The 21957-nt window shown below is 45.5% G+C and overlaps 1 protein-coding gene across 1 annotated transcript; it reads left to right on the forward strand.

The window, feature by feature from the left end:
- Positions 1–1574: 1574 nt before the first annotated feature.
- kdm4ab (lysine (K)-specific demethylase 4A, genome duplicate b) lies at positions 1575–20687 on the forward strand. The gene is made up of 22 exons (XM_035422545.1): positions 1575–1836; positions 3436–3595; positions 4261–4436; positions 5307–5421; positions 5706–5899; positions 6665–6714; positions 6865–6968; positions 8664–8801; positions 9814–10034; positions 10574–10761; positions 11437–11777; positions 12191–12296; positions 13395–13621; positions 14306–14498; positions 15368–15444; positions 15777–15832; positions 16420–16528; positions 17029–17217; positions 17810–17980; positions 18074–18193; positions 18384–18476; positions 18819–20687. The coding sequence occupies exons 2-22, from the start codon at positions 3455–3457 to the stop codon at positions 18957–18959; spliced, it is 3150 nt and encodes a 1049-aa protein (XP_035278436.1). The 5' UTR covers positions 1575–1836; positions 3436–3454; the 3' UTR covers positions 18960–20687.
- The last annotated feature ends 1270 nt before the right edge of the window (positions 20688–21957 follow it).

A 21957-nucleotide genomic window follows, 5' to 3' on the forward strand; every position in this document is an offset into this window, starting at 1 on the left:
TTCGTTGGTGTAGTTTGTTTGAGAGTGAGAAGTCTGAGGGTCAGGGTACAGGTGCAAGGCCGTTAGCTACTATGCGTATTGAGAGATTCTAACAGTATTATAGTCCATTGATGTGCACACCTTTGTTATAATTTCCTGTTTTTCACTGATCCAGTAGCTACATTGACGTTCACAGATTGTGAAACTGAAAATTCTGAGATGGCACTCAATAAAGTCTTATATCATAACAATTATCGACAGAACTGAAAGCTTGATTCTGTCTTTGCTTTTCCTATTAGTAGTTCTGCCAGCCTCAGTAAATTATTTTTATTCTTTTGATAAATATACTTGACTATTCTTCAATCTCACCACAGGGTGGTAGCAGAAGTCCAATGAATACGTTAACTTGGAGCCTTACCGCCGATTTCACTGTCTCTGCAATACACAAACAAAGCTATGACATACTGAAATGCAAAATTTAGGGTTCAGATTCTGTTAATCAACGTATATATGAATCTATACTCAATGGTAACAAAATGATACCAGATAGAATCTCATATAGTCTATGAAATAATAATATAATTCCCGCATTCATCTTATCTTTTTTTATCTTATTTTAACAATCTACACGTTTTGTAAGGATTGTTTCTTAAATAGCCAATCATAAATCCAAAATATTTGAATTTATAAACTGTCACAATTGACCTTTTAAAAAAGTATTAGGCTATATCATCCAGCGGAGGCACTGGATATGCTAGCCTACGATCCTGTGAAAGATGTCAACGTGAGGCAAAGCCTTTTATCACCGATCACATCAAGTCATAGACTATAAAAACATCTGGGAAAACATCATATTTCTTTTATTAATTGTTGTTGTATTACAGGAAATATTAATTATTGTTATATATTCTGTAATATGTGCAATAATCATCATTCTCATAATAATAAGCACGTATTAAATGTATTTGAGTGTCATGAAATGTACTCAAATACACGTAAGCCTAATGTAAAAATGTGTTACTATTATTTCGAGAAGATACTGGGACACGGGTGGGATAGTCCGCTCCAGGTCTTGGCCTGTATCACGAAGCAGGATCAATGAGTTCGCATGAGTAAAACCCGGACAGCCCTTTTTATTTTCAGTCCAGGTTCCAGATTTTTGATATGTTCCGGGTTTTACTCAGTGCGGATATCCAGTTGACTCAGTAATCCTGTTTTGCGTACAGGGCCCTTATGTCTTGATTTATAAACAAAACCAGCGCTTGCGCGAAGCCTTTTATCCGACAAACACTATACGTTATTAAAATCCCCGGGTTATCACAATTGGAGGTCAGTTTCACGTTCAGGCAAAATGGCTACAGTAGTATTTGCCTGCGTATGTGCCTAAATGCACGTACACATTCGAGTGACGCCGAGGCAAGCGAGAGGTTGTTACTCCGCCCAGGCTGTCCACTTTGCTACAGACGTTTAAAAATATAATCTATATATTTCGGAACATTTTTCTGAGAATATTTTATTTTTGATGTGAAACAAAGTTTTACGGAAATACTACGGCCAGGCACGTGTCGGGACCACGGCAGGAATATTTCACCTGCGCTCTTTGCAACCGGCAGTACTGCGACCACAAAACAAATGCCAAGAGGCGGGGCCACAAACTTAAAGGAAGCAAGTTGATTGGATCAGATCCATCCTGAGCATACCTAACACAGCCATGGTAAACAAATCTATACTGCGCATGCGTACAGTACATAGTAATGGTGGACGTTGCCTCTTCATCGGAGTAAAAACCTGAACTAATAGCTTAAGTAATACATCGAGGACACGAAGAAGCAATCCACAATAATTTTGCCAGCATCAGTAAGTAGAAACGTGGGATTTACAACTAGAAACAGAGATCTTTAAACTTTTATTTTATTAGTTTTCTTTTATTTTATGGATCGCTAACATTAGCCTGCTAGTCATTTTAACCTGGCTAGCAACTGCTGACTGCTCTGCCATTTTATTATTTTATGGGTTTGTCCTTAGCCTTGGTTTAAAAATAAAATTACGTTGGAAGACCTTACATATGTGTTCGAACTATTTCAGTCTCTGGTAAATTAATACATTTAGCTACCAGCTAGTTTTATTCTAGGGTTAGCTAAATTGATAATGTTAAAGGGCCTCTTCTAGACGCATTCTCAGCCAATCACAAACGCAGAGTCCGCCCCAGTTGGGACTAGTGTAAATTAGTCATGGGCTATGGGCTGGCCATTGTCGAATGTACATGGACATGAGTTGGAGTAATGGGATAATTGGATTCATCGTTGGCAGATAATTAAGTTATAACTGAGATTATATATCATTGTTACAATCTGACGACGACACTAAAGCTTTTCCGAGATGTAGTGAATCGCCATGAATTTATTGATTTGACTATTTAGTGATGGCCATGATTGAAATGTAATATGCAAGTTAGCTGGCTTGCTAACTGTCGAACCTAGTATTTATCATTTTAGTTGAATAACATTTGGTTTTATACTCCCTGTAAGAATGACTAACTTATCGGTTATCTTGCGTTCCCTGAAGTAGGCTAATGTTACAGACAAGGAGAGAAAACAATCGCCCACTGACATCGTGGAAGCAATGATGCTTTCAAAGTTGTAAGCTAACCATCATAGCTATCAACATAGCCTAGGATAAATGGTTCCATTCACAAAGATAAAATAACTTTTTAAGCTAGTTTGTGTGACTAACTAATTTGTACTAATTGTAACATGAAGTAGGTACATTACGTTAATAAATCTGCTTAACATTATTAAGGTCGCTAACTTGGAAACGGTGGCTAGGTAAATTAGGCTCTTTGTTTTGTTTATATTGTGGGTTTGTGTAGCCGATAACTGACTGACATAAATGAGAATGCTAGCTACATTATTCGACAATTTCAAAACTCATTGTTTGTCACTCGTGACTGGTTCGCTACGGTCAGTAGAACCTCTGCCAGTTTTTTTGTGATTTCGAAGCATCTGGAGTTCAAGTTCTGTTGCGGCGGAGGATGACACAGTTTCTATTGTCTGGTACAGTGGTTAGCTAACTGTAGTGTGTGATCATGGAGTGGTGTAGCTGCACTATCTTACAACAGCAGAGGGCGATGATAGTTCGAGTTAAGATAAACCAAACCGCCTTTCCTGGAGAATTCCGGGTATTAAAGAATGTTTGGCACGGCATATTATATTCGTTTCTGTTTTAACATATATCTTTCTAGTTAAACTACGATTATTAAAAGTGTTGAAATAATTTGGCTTTAGCACCTTGAACAACAAATTGCATGTTGAGTTGATTTTCATATATGCTGATGTTTGTTAGAGTACTAATTGGCCTGGTTACAGGAGTGATTTTGGGAGAAATGCGTTGCAAATTACTTCGAACCTTCCATATGTAATAATTTAAAAATACCCGTTTTATTTTCCCTTTCAAAAGAATCCACATCTCGGTCAAAATGGCTTCGGACTCAGGATCTCAGAATCCTGGCTCCAGGAGCATCATGACGTTCTACCCCACCAAGGAAGAGTTCAAGAACTTCAGCCGCTACATAGCCTTCGTGGAGTCACAAGGTGCCCACAGAGCAGGCCTGGCAAGGGTATGCAGCTGGCAGAGTATTAAGTGCATTTATCAGTCTGTATCCAGTGGCGATGCAATGAATGGCATCCACCAATGAACAGGGCATAAACATTTCCGTTTAGTACCGCCTCCCCAAACCATCTTAATGAGTGTATGTGTTTTCTTTGACCCTGCCCTTCTTTTGTGTATTGTTCGTTGGCCTAATGCAATCTGAAACCTGCAAGTTCAAGCTTGCAGGGACTCGGATTTTAGCCTGAATGTTGGCGGTTCACATCCCAGGAAGCGCACTTAATCACTGAGATGCTTGGCCTGAATTGTACCGGGAGCGCATTAATGGATGTTATGTTATGTCAAATGTAAGCTGGGTAATGTCACTCTTGATGATTGGAGGGGGGGGGGGGGTCAGTGAACCAAATCAATAATTCACCCAGGTAACCAGTGAGCTTGTTCCATGACTAGATCAGACGAGCCATTTGGAAGGCAACTGCTGACTTCCAAGCAGCATTACCCTTGGTGTCAGCAGCTTTTTGTAATGGCCTGCACTTCATGCTTCTTAAGTTGTTAAGGAAAGCTCAGTGGTTTGTGGGTGATGTGCCATTCTGACAGTTTGGCCAGGATGTGGGTAGCTCATCTCTCTGCCCGTAGTGTAGATCGCGTTTGAAGACATTGCCTTGTCTTCTGCAGATTGTGCCGCCTAAGGAGTGGAAGCCCAGACGCTCGTACGACGACATAGACGACCTGGTGATACCCGCCCCCATCCAGCAGGTGGTGACCGGGCAGTCCGGCCTGTTCACCCAGTACAACATCCAGAAGAAGGCCATGACCGTGAGGGAGTTCCGTAAGACTGCCAACAGCGACAAGTGAGCGGGCGCCGTCGCCGTCGTCACGGTCCTCAACAAACCACTTCGTATCAGACGGCCACAGAGAGATGTGGTCACACTGCTTGAGCTCTGGCATGTAGCTGATGCTGTTTTGGTAGATGATAGACTGTGATAGGCTCTCTCTCCTGCGCTCACAAGTGCTTCACGCAAATGACGCGCTGTACTCTAACTGCAGGTGGCTATTCCTGAAAAACTACGTGGGTTGGAATGTATGCGCATGCTCCAGTTTGTGCGATAGGCTTTCGCGATAATTACTTTTTGCAGAAAATTGCTACAGGTGTGCGTGACATTGGCAGAGTGATAATATTGTTTATGAGAAGGTAAAGATTTGTGTTGGTTTCAGATGACTTGAGTTCAGCTGGGCATTTTTTGTTGCACATCTTTTTCCATCATGGCAATTGTGTCTGCAAAGTGGAAGAGATTTGAGAAATTGTTACAAAACTGCCCTGCCCTGCCCTATCAAGTTTAAAGTTTTTTCTCATGTCTTGTCGTATGTGCCATGCATGCTTGCTAATAGCAGCTGACAGTCATTCATTTCTCTGGTGGTGCTGTTAATTTCACGGAGTTGAGAAGTGGTGGCCAGGAGGTGCCAAATCACATTATGTGTTACTGTCTAAGGCTCTTTGAATACTGCAGGGTCCTTTTAATATAGTCCAAGTAGAGTGCAGCACCATTTTTCAGTATTATCTTGCCGTGACAATAAGAAAAATACCTTGTACTATTTTCTAATCTGAGGTCTGTGATCCTTTTAGTCTTTTTTTTTTTTTTTTTTCCTGCCGTGTGGTTCCATAGGGCCTTACGGTTTGTTTATTGGTCATTCTCATCTGCTTTCTTGGTCTTCCCACGTAGGTTTTGCAGTCCACGGTATATCGATTTCGAGGAGCTTGAGCGAAAGTACTGGAAGAATCTAACCTTCAATGCGCCCATTTACGGAGCAGATGTGAACGGCACACTCTATGACCCTGTGAGTGTTCCGCTCCCACAGTTTGTGCGTTATGTTCGTCGGTTAATAAATGCTTGCTGATCTTGGAAAAGTGTGCCTGTGTTCCTGGTGATTCTTCTCCTGAGCTTTCCTTGGTATCAGGTACTCGGTTCATGAAGAAGACCAATTACAAGCAGTTTGGGATTGGTTACTCAGTGTCTTGCATTTTGTTTCTTAAATTTACAGCCTTCTTTGTTCGGCTTGTGCCAGTCAGTGACTGCCTGTGGTGGCGGCCTCGCTTTTTAAAATATAATATTTTTCCTCAGGACGTGTCGGAGTGGAACATCGGTCATCTGAACACCATCCTGGACACCGTGGAGCGGGACAGCGGGATCCTCATCGAGGGGGTCAACACGCCCTACCTGTACTTCGGCATGTGGAAGACCACCTTCGCCTGGCACACTGAGGACATGGACCTCTACAGCATCAACTACCTGCACTTCGGCGAGCCCAAGTCCTGGTAATGTCTGCGGAGAAGGACTCCTTACCCAGACAACTTCTCAGGGACCAGCCTGAAATAAGGCAGGCTGGAGTACACTGAGCTCAGTGCGAAAGACGCAGTTCTAATGAACCTGGGGAGACTGGCATTTCAGCGTCTTCCTCAGACTCACAAAAGAAAATACATGGACCGCACTGGGAGGAGTATAAATACCCTCCCATTAATTACATGAAGTAAGGTGTGCATGTGTAAAGGCTAATATACCACGTAATTAGAATGTGTCGTAACAAGTAACGTATTCGTTATTACAATGAAAGGGGTAGTGATATCTCTAAACTGTGCTTTTTATGTATACATGCACACTATGAACGGTGCACACATGGGCTGCTCGCATGTACACCCAGAACATACTAGATAAAGCCTCTGAAAAAACTTCTGCTGTCACCTGTCTGAAGGTATATTTAATGGTGCCGAGTGCATTTATGGTGACTGCCATTGTCTTGGCGTTTTTGATCATGTCCTGGTTTAGTAGATGCTAGGCGGTAGTATAAGAGGCAGATTCAGTGAGGATTGATGTGTTCATCAAAAGGTTAAATGAGGTGGAATTTGGGAGGAACTGAAACTCATAGCAGCACTTTCATAATGAGGTTCCCTCTGATATTTGACCGTCAGAGTAACTTGCTTCTTTTATGAATGTGTATATTTATCTTTGTACATCTATCCACTTAATATTGGTGAGATGTAATTATTTAACTCTAGGGTGCAAACTTGTATGCATTCTTACAGGTACTGTGTTCCACCAGAGCATGGAAAGAGATTGGAACGCTTGGCCAAAGGTATGAAGGATGATCTTTCTGATAATTTGGCTGTGCATCTGTCTCATCTGTAACAGCAGGCCCCAAAGGCCACTTTCACAGAGTAACGCTCCATTACATGTCTCTCAGTTTTATACTGTTCACTGTGATACGGGCTCATTATCTCTACAGGCTTCTTCCCCGGAAGCTCTCAAAACTGTGAAGCATTTCTCCGGCACAAAATGACCTTGATCTCCCCCTCCATCTTGAAGAAGTATGGCATTCCATTTGAAAAGGTAACCTCTCTGCTGGCAAAGTACATTTAACATTTTCAGCCCTTTTGGAGATAAAAAAATCTTTTAGTTTGTTCTTGTACAAATTCATTTTTTGGGGAGTTATGTTCTCTCTTTTTTCATGTCATCCCCCACACAGCAGCTCTAGACATTATGATAAAGTTTGAAAGAATTTATGAACCGTTGAATTGTGCTGCGTGTAGTTCTCAGTGTCTGATGTAGTCATAGTGTGGTGTTTTTTTTCCCGGTAGCTAAAAAGTCAGTAAATGAAATTTAACCCAAGCGTAAAACAAAATAAACTGCATCAGCGCACTGAGAGGAAAAACCCTGTAAGAGACAGCTGTTTTGATGAAGGCATTTTGAAAAATGTGGGGTTCAGTCTTGCATGTAATATCAGACGGTTAACTGCAGTGGGGAGATGGTTCTGCAGGGCAGGTGTATTGTGGGCAAAAGCCTTGCGGTACAAACTTGCGAATAGAACACTGAGCGGGGCTTCCAGGAAATGATGTCATAGGGAGTGTGATGTTAAACACCACAGCTGTGTTGAGCAGTGCAATTATAGATTGCTTGTCAGTGAGCAGTGGAGTGCTGTATTTTATAATTAGCTGCAAAAAGTGTGTGGAAACCAGTGTAATGATTTTAAGAATCTGAAATTACAAAAAAAAGCCTCAGTGCCAAAATTAAGGTAGGTAGGTGCACAGTGTCTGGCGCAAGTAGTGTTGTATGTACCAGGCTTAAGCGATAGGGCTACAGTCAGTGACTCAAGGGGTGCAAGCAGAGTGCTTCTGAACCATTAGCATGCTCTCTAGCTTTGTGCTAAAAGCTTTTGTTCCCTTTGTGCTGCAGTGAAGAGCATTTTATGCGCTGCAGCTGGTGGAGCAAATGGGTGTGCACCAAATGCAGGGTTCTCAGCCTTTACCGGAAACCAATACGTGCATTTTGTGACAAAAGCATGGGCCCAGTCAGATTTGCCTTTTGTCTGCGGGCAAGCTAGCGTTAGTCTACTTAGGAACGCACATCTGATACTCTGATCAGATAGGGTGGAAAATGTTTTCTGTGCCCTCGCATCACATGTTGCCCTGGAAATACCGTGCTCGAATTGCCAGAACTTATGTACGAAGACATATTTATCCATTTTGTGTACTCCCTCGGTGTTGGTGGTACCACTATGTGAAATTACAAAACCATGAACGGCAAGGTTGGCCACATGCTTTTAAATGAAATGATGACGGCTTATTTGATTTTATTTATTGCTTTGTATTGTCTCTTGTACATTGCTTTTGTTTTTGAGACTTATGTTTTGTTGTCCACACTCCCTGTCTAAATTTATTAAAAATATTTCTCATCTAATAGGACCTTAATCTACCTGCAGTTCATCTGTACTCGCTGTGATAATGCATATGCACGACAAAATAACAAGCAGCCAGTACTGAAACCAGCTAACTGATGTTCAGAAGCCATTTGACCGATGTTCAAAGGCATTTGGCTAGCTAACTACCATTTGTGTGTTCAGCATCAAACTATTCAGCTTGAATTGGTCAGTCTACCTAGCCAGCTACCTAGTCTATAACTTTAGTTTTTCTGTGTTTGCTTTCTGATCCAGAATACAGGAAGTCTTTAAAGACTCCGTGATCACTGCTTCCTTTCTTGTCTGCAGTCTCCTGATGTTCTTCATGCTGTGACTGTTGCTCGTTCCAGATCACTCAGGAAGCCGGTCAGTTCATGGTGACGTTCCCCTACGGCTACCACGCTGGCTTCAACCACGGGTTCAACTGCGCCGAGTCCACCAACTTCGCCACGCAGCGCTGGATTGAGTACGGAAAGCAGGCCACACTGGTAAGGAGAACGTCTGCAGCCAGAAGTCCCATCAGGGCTGCTGCTGGCTTGAAGGAAGTCCGGTTCATTACTGTGAGAAAGTCCCTTCAGTCATAACTGTCCCATTTCCCCTGTCAGTCCAGCATGTGGCCTACCAAGGCATGTTTGTCGCTTGCTTTTCCACCATCATTTTCGGCCTAAGGGGCCAGATAATAAGAGAGACAAATTTATTTCCCTGTTAATGTTTTCATTTTTTCTTGCGAAGACTGTCTGATAAGCTATCACGTAAGTATCACCTGCATGTTCTGCTGTCTTATCAGTCAGGTTTTCTGGCAATGGCAGAGCCATGCTAATTCATTAGCAGGCTATCATCTGTCAAATATTAATCTCTTCCTTAGGGTAAGGTCTATGTGCAGGATCTTTAATGATTTGAATAGGGTATTTGTAGGCCACCCTTAGCTCTTAATGGGGTGCTATTCATTTATTTATCCTTTGTTTTACCAGCAGAGTGCCACTGAGATGAATATCTCTTTTACAAGGGTGCCCTGGCTAAGTGGCAGAAAGTAGTATAATAAATTAGACCATACTAGACAATTCATACAATACAAAAACTTCAAAGTAAAGGCATTCAGAAACGTGCACACTCCTTGATTATAGTGTTTTGAATCAAGTCTTTGGATTCGGCCAAAGTTGTCTGTAGTTGTTTTTCTGGCGTGTTCCATGACCGTGGTGACACATAAGTAATAGCCAACTTTCCAAATTCAGAGATAGGGTGAGATGCTGTAAAAAGCATGATAGAATTGGAACACTGATTGTAATGACTATTATTCCTTATCAGATCAGAAGATAGGAAGGAAGTTTTCCTAAAATAGCTTTGTAAATGAAGACATTCCAAGAACATAATCTATGATTTATTAGAGAGGGCAGACCCGCTCTCTGATAAAAGAAGCAGTGATGGGTGATGGGTAGGTGACCTAGAAACCATAGAGCACCGCAGCGCCCTGTCTGAGAGAGACTGTTGCTTCCCTTGCAGTGCTCCTGCAGGAAGGACATGGTGAAGATCTCCATGGACGTGTTCGTGCAGAAGTACCAGCCCGACCGCTACAACCTGTGGAAGGCGGGGAAGGACAACGCGCCCATCGACCACTCCAAGCCCACGCCCGAGGCCGCCGAGTTCCTGGGGTGCGAGGGCGTGGTCCACAGCGGCGAGGACCGCTGCGAGGACGCCGACCGCTCCGAAGGAGAGAAGAAGAGGTCAGTCCCTCCGTCACCCGCCTTGGCTCCTCATTTTAGGATGAGGTTTCATACGTTTGGATTATTTCAACCCTTTCGGTTAGAAACAAGGGTGTGTAGATCTAAGGAATTCTGTAACTACGTTCAGAATAGATCCACACGCAACGGTCAGTTAAGAAGAGGCTAAATTATTTAAATATTTCCGCATCTAGCCTTCCTCAGTATAGTGTTACATGCTGATGGTAGTCTTGTAAACCTAACTCTATAGCTTCACCGCAGGTGTACCAGGTAACTGAGATGAACTACCAATCAGAGCATCTGTTTTCCGGTGGACTATTAAGAAGTGCCTAACTCATGGCAGCAGTTCCAAAAAATAAAGTGGATTTGAAATAGAAATGGATTTTGCTGTTGTTTCAGTCGTTTGAGTTGAAAAACGGGTGTAGCTGTAATACTGTACTTTCCTTGATTGACACTCCACTCCAAGTAGCACTGTGTCTTGCTGCTTCTGCTCGTTTGCTAACTCCTCTTAATTGATTTCACCCCCCCCCTCTTTCCCCCAGCCTCTCCAAACAGAGAATAGGGACTAAGAGACATCGAGTGTGCCTGGAGCTCCCGGAGGAGGTGCTCTCCAAGGAGGAGGAGATGGAGCGGGAGGAGGGGGAGGAGCAGGGGACGGGGGCGGGGAAGAAGGCCCGGCTGACGCTGCAGACCTTCGGACGAGGAGCTGCGGCGAGCGGGGAGGACACAGGTACGCACCTCCCTGCTCCTCTGGGTAACGGGGTTCCCCTAGCGATGCCCACCAGCAACCGCTACCTTTCACCTCCTTTAACATTAGCAATGACAGGAGAGAGCAGGGCACGCAGTGATCTTTACTCTTCTGTATTTGGCTGCTCATGTATCACCTGGATGTTCTCAATGGTTCCTTTGAACTGAGAGCAGTCAGTACAGCTGCTGAGTGGGATTTTTTTAGGATTTCTTTGAAAATGTAGTTTGAAAGAGAACAAAATATGAGCGTACTGTAATTTTATATAAGGTGCTGGTGATCTTAGTGATCATACTAAAAGCAAAAATTAACACCGCACACTTGAGCATTGTAATTTTATTAGCAATGTTTCTCCATCAAGTCAGTGCCCTGCTGACGACCGAAAGTCGGAACTTTGATAGTGAAATTACGGCGCCTTAGTGTACAGTGTTCATTTCGTCTTTTGATATTTCTTTTTGTTTGTCAGTTTGATGACGGATTTGCGTCCAGCGGTCTCTGATTGGCTCTGAGCCCTGAGGGGCTGCGTGAAGCGGTCTCTGGTTGGCTCTGAGCCCTGAGGGGCTGCGTGAAGCGGTCTCTGGTTGGCTCTGAGCTCTGAGGGCTAGCGTGCGCGTGCTTAGCAGCAGGTATAAATGCGGCGGTGCTCTGGTGGTGTTGCAGACGTGCCCGAGCTGAAGCTGGAGGACACGGTGAAGGAGCTCTCCAGCATGGAGATCTACCCTAAGGGCGGGGCTCCTCTGGGGGCCAAATTCACCATCAGCCTCAAGCACAGGGAAGGCCCCTCCCCCTCCCCCCAGTCCCAGGGCCATCCTCAGTACAGCAGCACCAGCTCCCTGCCTCCCCCCAAACCGGGCGTGGCCAGCCTGCTGTTCCACAGGACCCTGAGCCCCACGGACGCCCTGCACGTCCACAGCTATGCCAAGGAGCACTATGTGGCCCCGGGCCCCCGGCTGGAGGAGAGGAGGCCAGGCCCCCCACCTGCAGCACCTGCCAACGGGAAGGTGAGGCCACCTACACCATCTGTGTCTCCCTCTTTCTCCAGCTCTCTTTCTCTACCTCCATCTGCCTCTTTATCTACCCGTCTCCATCTCCTTTTCTCTACTTCCATCTCTGTTTACCTCTTTCTTCATCTCTTTCTTTCTCTACCTCCATCTGCCTCTTTATCTACCTGTCTCCATCTCCCTTTCTCTACTTCTATCTCTGTTTACCTCTTTCTTCATCTCTTTCTTTCTCTACCTCCATCTCCCTCTGTCTTAAGCTCATCTTCCTTTTGCTCTGCCTGTCTCCATCTCTCTACTTCCATCTTCATCTTCCTCTTTCTCTACCTCTGTCCATCTCCCCCTTCAGCTGTTCATGATTTTCAGCTTTTTCTACAGTGACCTTGCAGAATTGAAGTTTGCTTTCTCTCCACCAGGGGGCAGATGTGGAGCCGGTGTGCAAGAACATGAAGAGCAAACGCCTGCCCCTCAGCAAGCTGCCTCGCCTCCACCCCCTGATCAAGGACTGCTTCAGTGACGAAGGTAAGCGAGGACCTGGTCAACCTGGCATCCACTGCCCAGGTCAATGTGGCATCCACTGCCCAGGTCTAACCTGGCATCCACTGCCCAGGTCTAACCTGGCATCCACTGCCCTGGTCAACCTGGCATCCACTGCCCAGGTCAATGTGGCATCCACTGCCCAGGTCTAACCTGGCATCCACTGCCCAGGTCTAACCTGGCATCCACTGCCCTGGTCAACCTGCCATCCACAGAGCAGGTCTAACTTGGCATCCACTGCCCAGGTCTAACCTGGCATCCAGCGCCCAGGTCTAACCTGGCATCCAGCGCCCAGGTCTAACCTGGCACCCACTGCCCATGGCACTGTTTGGTGCTCATTGTAACACTTTCTCACTGATCTTGCTGCTTGATGAGAACGGTGCCACGTGTTCCCAACAGAAAATGTGGTGTAAGAATTCCTGCAGAGAAAGATCCTATAGCTGGAGAGCGCTGGTAGAAAGCCAATGTAAAGTACACCCTGAAACAATGTAAATTATGCCTTGAACATGAAGAATCTGGTGTGACGGTGTACCTGTGTTTGTACATGGGAGGAGTTTTGACACTCCCTGAATTACAGCTGCTGGTCGACACGCCCGTTCGCTTGACACACTTACCACAGAAGAAAACGGAACCTTTTTTTTTCTTTTTTTACAAAACAAACAAAACCACACCATGACTGTTTTGACTCAGATTTGTTCAGACCATAGTACAGTTGAAACTGAAATGATGTTGTACATCAGTTGTGTCTAGTGAAGCAGCAGGATTGTATGATAATGCAGTTCTGCCAAGCAGCAGTACTGAAACTTTTCTCTCAGGAATTCAGGTTCCAGCCATTAAATATTTTATGAGGCGGTTCTTCTGAGAATGTATTATTGTGCCTCTGTGAGCAACGTGAATTACACCCAAGAGTAAAATAACCGTTTTTTATGTTTGGGTATGCCTGTGGCAAAGAATTTTTTAGGCAGAAAAAAAAAATATTTTCTCACGTTGCGCAACACTTCCTCAACCACGCTGCAGTGAAGCTGTGAAGTCATGACTTCAGTCTCTGACCGTTGTGGTTTTTGGTCTGCCTCTCTCCCTCAGAGCTGCCTGAGCCAGCCCCTGAGGAGGAAGAGGAGGACGACGAGGAGGAGGAGGGAGAGGAGGAGGAGCAGGAGGAGGTCCAGGAGACGGAGTCGTGGGCCAAGCCCCTGGCCCAGCTGTGGCAGAACAGACCTCACAACCTGAAGGCGGAGAAGGAGTACAACCAGCGGATGGGCCTGCAGGCGCCCTACTGCGCGGTCTGCATGCTCTTCCAGACCTACTGGCAGGTACGCAGGCTCCACTGTCCACCTCCCCCCGAGAACCCCTCGGAGAAGTCTTCTGAGGACAGAGACAGTGACACCACATTAACCTCAGTGTGGGAGAACAGGCGTCAGCAACACAACTGATACTATAGTCAATACCTGCTATACCTTCACTGTTTTTGCCCACAAAATAAAGCACAGTGCATTTTTATGCATCTAGAGAAATAAATGTTGTCGACATTCTTTAGGTGCTTTGCATGACTCATTTTGCAGATTCTCTTTTCTGGAGTGGGTTGCAAAATGGCTCTCGGCACAAGTTCAAACAGGCCTTTGTGGGCAACCTCAGCAGCCACTACAGCAGGAAGTTTACTGCTGTTTATAAGCATGTGCGATATCGACTCATCGGTGTGTCTGCCTGCCTGCGGCTGTATGTGTCCGTCTGTCTGTTTGCCTGTCTGTGCGTGTCTGTGTGTGTGCATCTGTGTGTTTGTGCGTGTGCATGCGTCTGTCTGTCTGTCTGTGTATTTGTATGTGATTGCGTGTGCGTGCGTCTGTGTGTCTGTGTATTTGTACGTGTGTCTCTTTGTGTATGTGTGCATTTGTGTGTGTGTGTGTGTCTCTGTCTGTGTGTTTTTTGTACGTGTGTCTATGTGTGTGTGTGTGTGTGTGCGTGTGTTTACGTGTTTACGTGTGCGTCCTCTCCCCCAGTCGGAGTACGGCGGCGGCAGCCACAGGCCCCCAGTCGCTCGGGGCGACGGCCTGAAGACCATGCCCCTCATCCCGGAGATGTGCTTCACCACCACCAACAACTCGGAGGTGCACTTCTCCAGCCCCTACCTGGAGGAGGACGGCAGCAGCCAGCTCATCAGCTGCTCCCAGTGCAGCGTGCGCGTGCACACCAGTGAGCCCCGCCCGCCTAAGCCCCGCCCCGCCCTTATTGTTAATATTAATGATGCCATTACCCTGCCAGTGCATCCATTTGTGGAGGTAACAGGATTCCCGGTGGCTGCACGGATACTAGTGTCACTGCTCTTTATGTTGGTAGCACGTCAGCGCGGATCTCATCAGTGGGCTGAGTTTTCCTTTTATGGGCCGTTGGATATGTGAGAAATGACGCAGACTGTGTGATGCGAGCAGATAACATAAAAACTAAAATTTAAAAAAACAAAAAAAAATTTACTAAAATGTGTGAGTGTGCAGTGTTCTTTTACTTATGCTGACCGTGTACTTCTACTTATAATTACGCCGACACTGTGTGATTATGTACTATGTGATGAATAACAAAATAATAGAAGAATAATGTCATGGAAATTACCAGAAAAATGTCCTAGTAATTACCAGAAATTTCCAACAGACGCAGGTTTGTGTATCTGTGCAGGGTGCCTGTTACATAAGGGTGTGTAAATGCACATGGCCCTTTGGCCTCTAGTGAAACGTCTCTTCGTTCTCTTTGTCCATTTGCCCCTTACTTGCTGGGAGTGCTGTACGTCTGGGCTCTACAGTGCTCCCATTTTATGAGCATTTGCTTGTGATATTTTATTTGTGCTGACTGGTAAAATAATTTAGAAGCATCTCTGCTAATTGGGATGCGTTAGCATTCTCCTAAATTGTTAAACTTGGGAGCTCCTAGGAAGAAATTACAAAGGTGGAGCCCTGTGCTTGTTTTCCCAGCGAGTGAGCACATAGCCAGTTGAGCGCATGGGTCAGGTCAGAGACTCTGTACTCCGTCCCCTTGCTCCGGGTGTTCGAGCGCTGTGTTCTGTTTCCCAGGCTGCTACGGCGTGTCCCCGGAGGGCGTGTCCCAGGACTGGAAGTGCGCCCGCTGCGAAGCCAACGCCATGACCGAGGTCAGCGCCGAGTCACTTCTTCCTGTCTGCCAGTAACGCTCCCCCTTCCCTCCCAGATCCGAAAAGAACAACAACACCAGTAGCCCCAGCGCGCTTCTATGTATAAACAAGAGGCATTTAACCCCTGGGAGCTTTCTCTGTATTTAAAAAAAAAAAAATGGTTCTAAAAAAAGTATACTATGTATAAAAGCTGGATTGCTCGGTATGCCACAGGCATGCATTTCCCCTCCAGCCACTAGGGGGAGACATCACTGGAGGGGTGTGTCTCTAATGTAGCCTGCTCATGTTTGGTTTGTGTCCCAGTGTGTGATGGGCTGCCTTTCTGTTTACAGGACTGTTGTTTATGCTCGCTGAGGGGAGGAGCCCTGCACAGAGCCAACAATGATAAGTGGGTATCTGCGAGGCCTTGAACAGGGCACAGGACTGCAGCCAGAGTGTATATAGTACACACACACACACACACACGTACACACGCACAGACACACACACGCACACTCACAGACACAGCCGTGCACAGTCACACACACACGCAGTCACACACACAGTCACATGCAGTCACACACACACGCAGTCACACACACACACAGTCACATGCAGTCACACACACACAGTCACATGCAGTCACACACACACAGTCACATGCAGTCACGCGCACACAGACACTGTATAAGGGCTTGGCTAAGTAAATTGCACCCTTCACATTATGGTCAGTGTCTGTGTGACTGTGGAATATGTCATTAAGCAGGTTATTTTTACGAGGCCCCATAACGCGCTAGCTGATTTCCATACCGCACGTATGTCACAGAACCCTTTGTGTCTGCGCCATGGGCTTCTCCATTCCAACACAAGCACTAGATTCATATTTAATGTAATCGTGCCAGTGTGTTAATGGGGCGACGCGCTCAGGTTAATGAACCCCAGCGGCCTGTCCCGCGGCGCGCGGATCCCGTTACCTGCCTCTCTGCCGTCCTCCAGGTGGGTGCACGTGCTGTGTGCGGTGGCCGTGCTGGAGGCGCGCTTCGTCAACCTGGCCGACCGCAGCCCGGTGGACCTGAGTGGCATCCCCCTGCAGCGCTTCAAACTGGTGAGCCGCGGGTACTGGGCGGGGGGGCACACTTAAGGGACGGGGTGCGCTGTTACAGGGCGGGGTGCACGGTCCTGGCCCCCAGCCCATTCCCAGATGACCGCTGAGCTTCTGCAGTCGTTTGTCATGTGCTACTGAAGTGTTTTGGTAAAAATATTTTGTTCCCTTTTTTGGGAAGTGCAACTACTGAATACGGAAACAGGTTGAAATGGCACATTCTGTTCTCTTATCATTACTTTTTTTTAATGCTGTTAAAATTTAGGAGTTTTATAGGAAAGTCTTAGTTATGGAAGCGCAAACGGCTATACGTTAGCCTGCAGTCTCTGCGCCAGCTCAGTCCTTGAGTTGCTCCAGAGGCCTTGCATGCGTGTCTCCAGAGCGGGGGGGGGGGGGGGGGGGGGGGGGGGTGACAGTCGGAGGAAGTCTGAACAGCAGGGTTCCCTCCGTTCCCCGTGAGCCCTCGGGCGATGACCCGCCCGCTGCCTTTGTTCCCCACGCAGAAATGCTTCTACTGTAAGAAGCGGGTGCGGAAGGTGGCCGGCTGCTGCGTGCAGTGCTCCCACGGCAGATGCCCCACCTCCTTCCACGCCACCTGCGCCCAGGCCGCCGGCGTCCTCATGCAGCCCGATGACTGGCCCTTCGTTGTCTACATCACCTGCTGGAGGCACAGGGGCCCCCTCAACACTGCGGTACCGACGGGGGGCAGAGTGGGGGGGGTGGGGTTGGGGGTGCGCCTTTTTGATCTTGGAAATCCCTGGCTCTTGAAGCTTACCTTGAGCTGTATCTTACTTGAGCTGTATCTTACTTATCTAAATTCCACTTGCAAATATGCAGTACCTGTCAAACATGAATCATTAATTATGCTGCTTGGGGTAAAGAGTGTTGAAGCACCAATATTTTGTCATAGGCACCCTGGGAACCAAGATATATTCGTAACAACTGGGTGTTAAGTCAACAGTACAATGCCATGAGTGATTTCATAGTTCTGATAGTTTCAGGTTAATATATAACCAAAGATTTAGAGTGTAAGGGCCTTGACCATTGGGCTTGACTGAGGGATCAGTAGGGGCTAGATTTTTATGTTGTTCAAGAGGAATCTATTATAGTAGGTTGATGGGATGTTCACTACACAGGAGAGCTTGTCGTTGAAATATTGTCATTCAAGTATTTTTGGGAAATTTGAATGGAGATTTCAATATGAGTAGCGATTGTAAAAATGAAAATGGCTGGCCCTGTTGGGTAGCAGTACCACAATTTTGTTCTCTCTCATCCACGCTGTAGCGGAACAAGGCGGCAATGCGGGAGCTGGAGGTGGGACAGAAGGTGATCTGCAAGCACAAAAACGGCCGTTACTACCGGTGTGACGTGGTGGAGCTGACCAAGGCCACCTTTTATGAGGTCATCTTCGACGACGGCTCCTTCAGCGACAACCTCTTCCCAGAGGACATTGTGGTGAGTGTGTGCGCGGCGCAGCGCTGCTAGGCTAAGTTGACCGTGTCGTAGCGGTGCGGGTAACGGTGGCATGACTTGCGTTTCCTCCTCCAGAACCGTGACTGTCTGCTGCTGGGTCCTCCCCCAGAGGGGGAAGTAGTGCAGGTGCGCTGGACAGATGGCCTGATCTATGGAGCCAAGTTTGTCGCGGCTCATATCATCCCAATGTACCAGGTGAGAGAGAGAACCCTATTCAAACCCGCTTTCAGCAGGGACATGGGGCGGTAATTCCTGAAAATAACGGCCTAAACCGAGTCGTTTGTGCTCCAAGTACCAGGGTGCACCTGAAATGACCCTGGCTTTATGTGCTTCGTGGTTTATGTGCTAGATGTTTCATTAGCGTGCTAACGCTCCCTGGTCTTAGGTGGAGTTTGAGGACGCGTCGCAGCTAACGGCTAAGAGGGACGATGTCTACACCCTGGACGAGGAGCTTCCAAAGCGAGTCAAGTCAAGACTGGTGAGCACACTAAACTCCGCGCAGACACATTCACGGCGTGTCTGATTCGGTGTGTAAGCAAGATCCGTGCCATTCGCTATACTGTGTTGTGTGTGTGAAACTGTCCTGCAGCAAATATTATTTGCTTGTGTTGAAGGTTCTTGCATCCCAGCATCAAAGGCATGTCAGCTTTAGATGAACAATAAATACTGCTAAGTTTATCATTAACATCAGAGTGTTGTGTATTCAATAGTGTAGAAAAAGGAGTAAACTTTATTTGTGCTATTATTGTCATTGGTGTGAAGTATGGTCAGGTGTGCAGTCAGTACTGATGGTGCGTTGGTTTCTTCATTCTGTTCCAAGTCTGTGGCGTCAGACATGCGCTTTGACGGGATCTTCACCGAGAAAGAGGTGAAGCGGAACTCCAAAAGACAACGGGTAATCAACTCGCGGTACCGAGAGGACTATATCGAGCCTGTCGTCTACAGAGCCATCATGGAGTGACCGCTCCCTCCCAAAAACACCCGCTCAACCAGGGACGCACCAGCACTGAAGTTCGGGACAGTTTACCCTAGTAACCTTAACTTATTGACTGAGCCAAAGGGCACCGTAAGGCCAGGACCTGGCCCTGGTAGCGCAGCAGGCTAGCACCCTTGGCTCGCACTTATTGCATTATGACATGGCGTTTTTCTTGCCACGGCACGGTGAAGTCCCATTTTGAAATTGTTTTGTTTTTGTTTCTTTTTCTGTTTTTGATGTCCTCGCTACTGATGGAGGCCTTGATAAGGCCGAGTGGGACAAGACCTGCCTGACTTGTAAGGGCAGTTTGTCACACGCAAAGGACTCATTTCCTGATTGGACATTAAAGCAGGGTTTATCCTTTGTTTCTTGGTATAGATTTACCTGCTTTTGGTTGGGTATTTATTTTTAGGGTGCTACATCTGCAGTTGCTACGTGAAACTGAAGTGCCATTTTATTAAGATTAGGCTTGTACATCCATTGACGTTTGGTTGAATTCATGAATGATACCCTTTTAGGACATTTGTCAACAGCAAGTTTTTGTTGTTGACGCTTTTTTAAACCTAGTGATCAGTAAAGGACTTTATAGCGAATGTTGTGTATTGCTCAATACACCAATGCATCATGAATGAAACATCCATAAAATGTATTACACTTTATCACAAGCTGGATTGATTAACTGGAACTTCGCGTCTGGAGAGGAATGTCGTTCTACCTAAGATTTGAGAAGATCGGTTTCAATAAAGGCCAGACTATCTCTGAGAGCCCCTGTCATCTTCCTTCAGGTTAAGTTGTCTGTACATTAAAGCTCTGATTTGAATTTCTAGAATTAAAATTCCTAAGTAATTAAAATTTAGGAATTTAAGAACAAAGTGTTTTTTACAGTAGCTTGCTGCAGTTAGAATCTCATCACTCAAGATGTATTTATATTTGTTATCAGAATGGTTTTTTTGTTGGGTATGTGTTTGAAAATGTATTTTTGCATTAATGAGCCCTCCCAGGTATGGCTGTGAGTATTTTTTGCCCTGTTGGGGAACTAAAAATGCTAAACCCAGCAGGCTAGTTACCACCCTGTTGATTTGCTCATAACGTAAAACCTCATGATGCAGGGGACATATGACTGGCAGGGGCTGATAACATCTAATCAACACAGTTTTATTTACCGCCAATGTGAAAAAACCGTGGTGAATATCGTGTTCTGTCTCTAAATGCATATTTGTTTTTTTTTTTGTTTTTTTACTTCCTTTTTTTACTTGTTTTTCTTCCCCCATGTTCTGTGTGGTAGACAAGCTGTGATCAGTAGTCTTTCTGTAGAATTGTGTGTCAGCCTATTTAAGGGCTGCCAGCTGTCATTTCAGGGATGAAGACCTTTGCCCTCAGTCGTTTCCACTGAAAACGCTGCCGGTGGGTTTTTTTTTTTTTTTGTGTGACTTCTGTCGGCCCGTTTGCCATGCCTGCCCTGGCACTGTTGCTTTCAGGTGGACACCCGGCGCTTGTCTGTTATAATGGCGGTCTGTTTCAGTAAAGGATTGAGGCTGAAGCATTACATGTAGGTGAAGTGTCTTTATTTTTTATCCCCCGCTGACCAGTAGATGGGTAACGATGCTGAGTTATAGGGTAAGTACACGTATTCATTTTGTTTTCTCATAATCCATATACAACATAACGAGCGACACCAAAAGCCTCTTGTCTGCGATTAAAACCCATGACTTTGAATGCACTTGCTTTCATCACCTAATTTCTACACTACAAGGCTGTCATTTGTGTAATTCTTTTGTTTTTCATATATATAAACAGTGTATTTTGTCTCACTTTCCGTACACTTTGTGTACAATAATGCCATGGGTTTGAAAGATCAGAGGTAAGGTTACAGCTAAAATGATTGACATTAACTGGTAACTGCTAAAGGTTCATCAGACCACTACATGAATCGTGTGAGGTCTGGTGCGTCATTTGTATGGTAGAATATTGAAGCCATTCACTTTCCTTGCATTAATGCTCTGTTTTGTATTTTCATGATTTTAAAAAACTGCAGCTGTTAGCTGTAAATACAGGAAGTTGTGGATTTTTATTTTTCTGCGACTAGCAAAATGTTTACACTCTATTTCCCACAAAGGCAATAAACTTGTGAATGAATACAGACTTGAGAGGACTTTGCAAACAATGATCCCACCAATACGTCCCATTTTACCGTTTAAAAATGCTTTCATGCGTGCATTGGACGTGAAGGGTGACCAGGTGAAGGGTGACCAGGTACAGGGTTCTATGATGCACTGTATTTGAAGCAGCGCAGAAACAGTGTCAGACTGACGCGTTCCCTTGTGCTGGTTCCGCCCCTTCGCACAACGCTACGCGCTCCTCGAATTATTAACGCAATAAGTACATCCATCGAATAGGACATCCTCAGGGACAGTCGTGTCTGCGTGTGAGCGTTGTGGAATTGCATCCATTAGGCTTTTGGACATGGATAATTATCGGTTTTCACTTGATCGCTGTCCCAGATTTGAATGGCAAAAGAACCCTAGAGCTTTTTTTCCTGATACTGCAAATGGTGTTTACAGTACAGCGTTTTCCATTATTACTGCTGTTTAAAAAAAAAAAAAAAAAAGTTGCCGTAACATTGTGTAAGATCATGCTGAGCCTGGCTTTCCAGACCTTCCACGCCCTTTATTCCTAAACCTTTTTTCATCACAATTGGAATGAACAAATTGAGACTTGCAGCAAAAAAAAATTATGTTATGATTTATTCATAATGTAAATCACCAGCTGGAAGAGGAACTGCATTCCAGCATTGCTAATACTGAATACTCTTCATTCTGTAAGCTTTGCGCTTGTGTTAAAAAAGAGCAGAGGCTACACCCAGGGCGTCAGAAAAATAATAAGACTTATTGTTACATTAACATAACCTCAAGCAGTCACTTAAATGTTTAGGATAGGAGCCAGACAGGACCTGAATTGAAGAATGGTTATCGATGGTGTCTAT

The sequence above is a fragment of the Anguilla anguilla genome, chromosome 6 (assembly GCF_013347855.1).
Source record: "Anguilla anguilla isolate fAngAng1 chromosome 6, fAngAng1.pri, whole genome shotgun sequence".
Classification (NCBI taxonomy): Eukaryota; Metazoa; Chordata; class Actinopteri; order Anguilliformes; family Anguillidae; genus Anguilla; species Anguilla anguilla.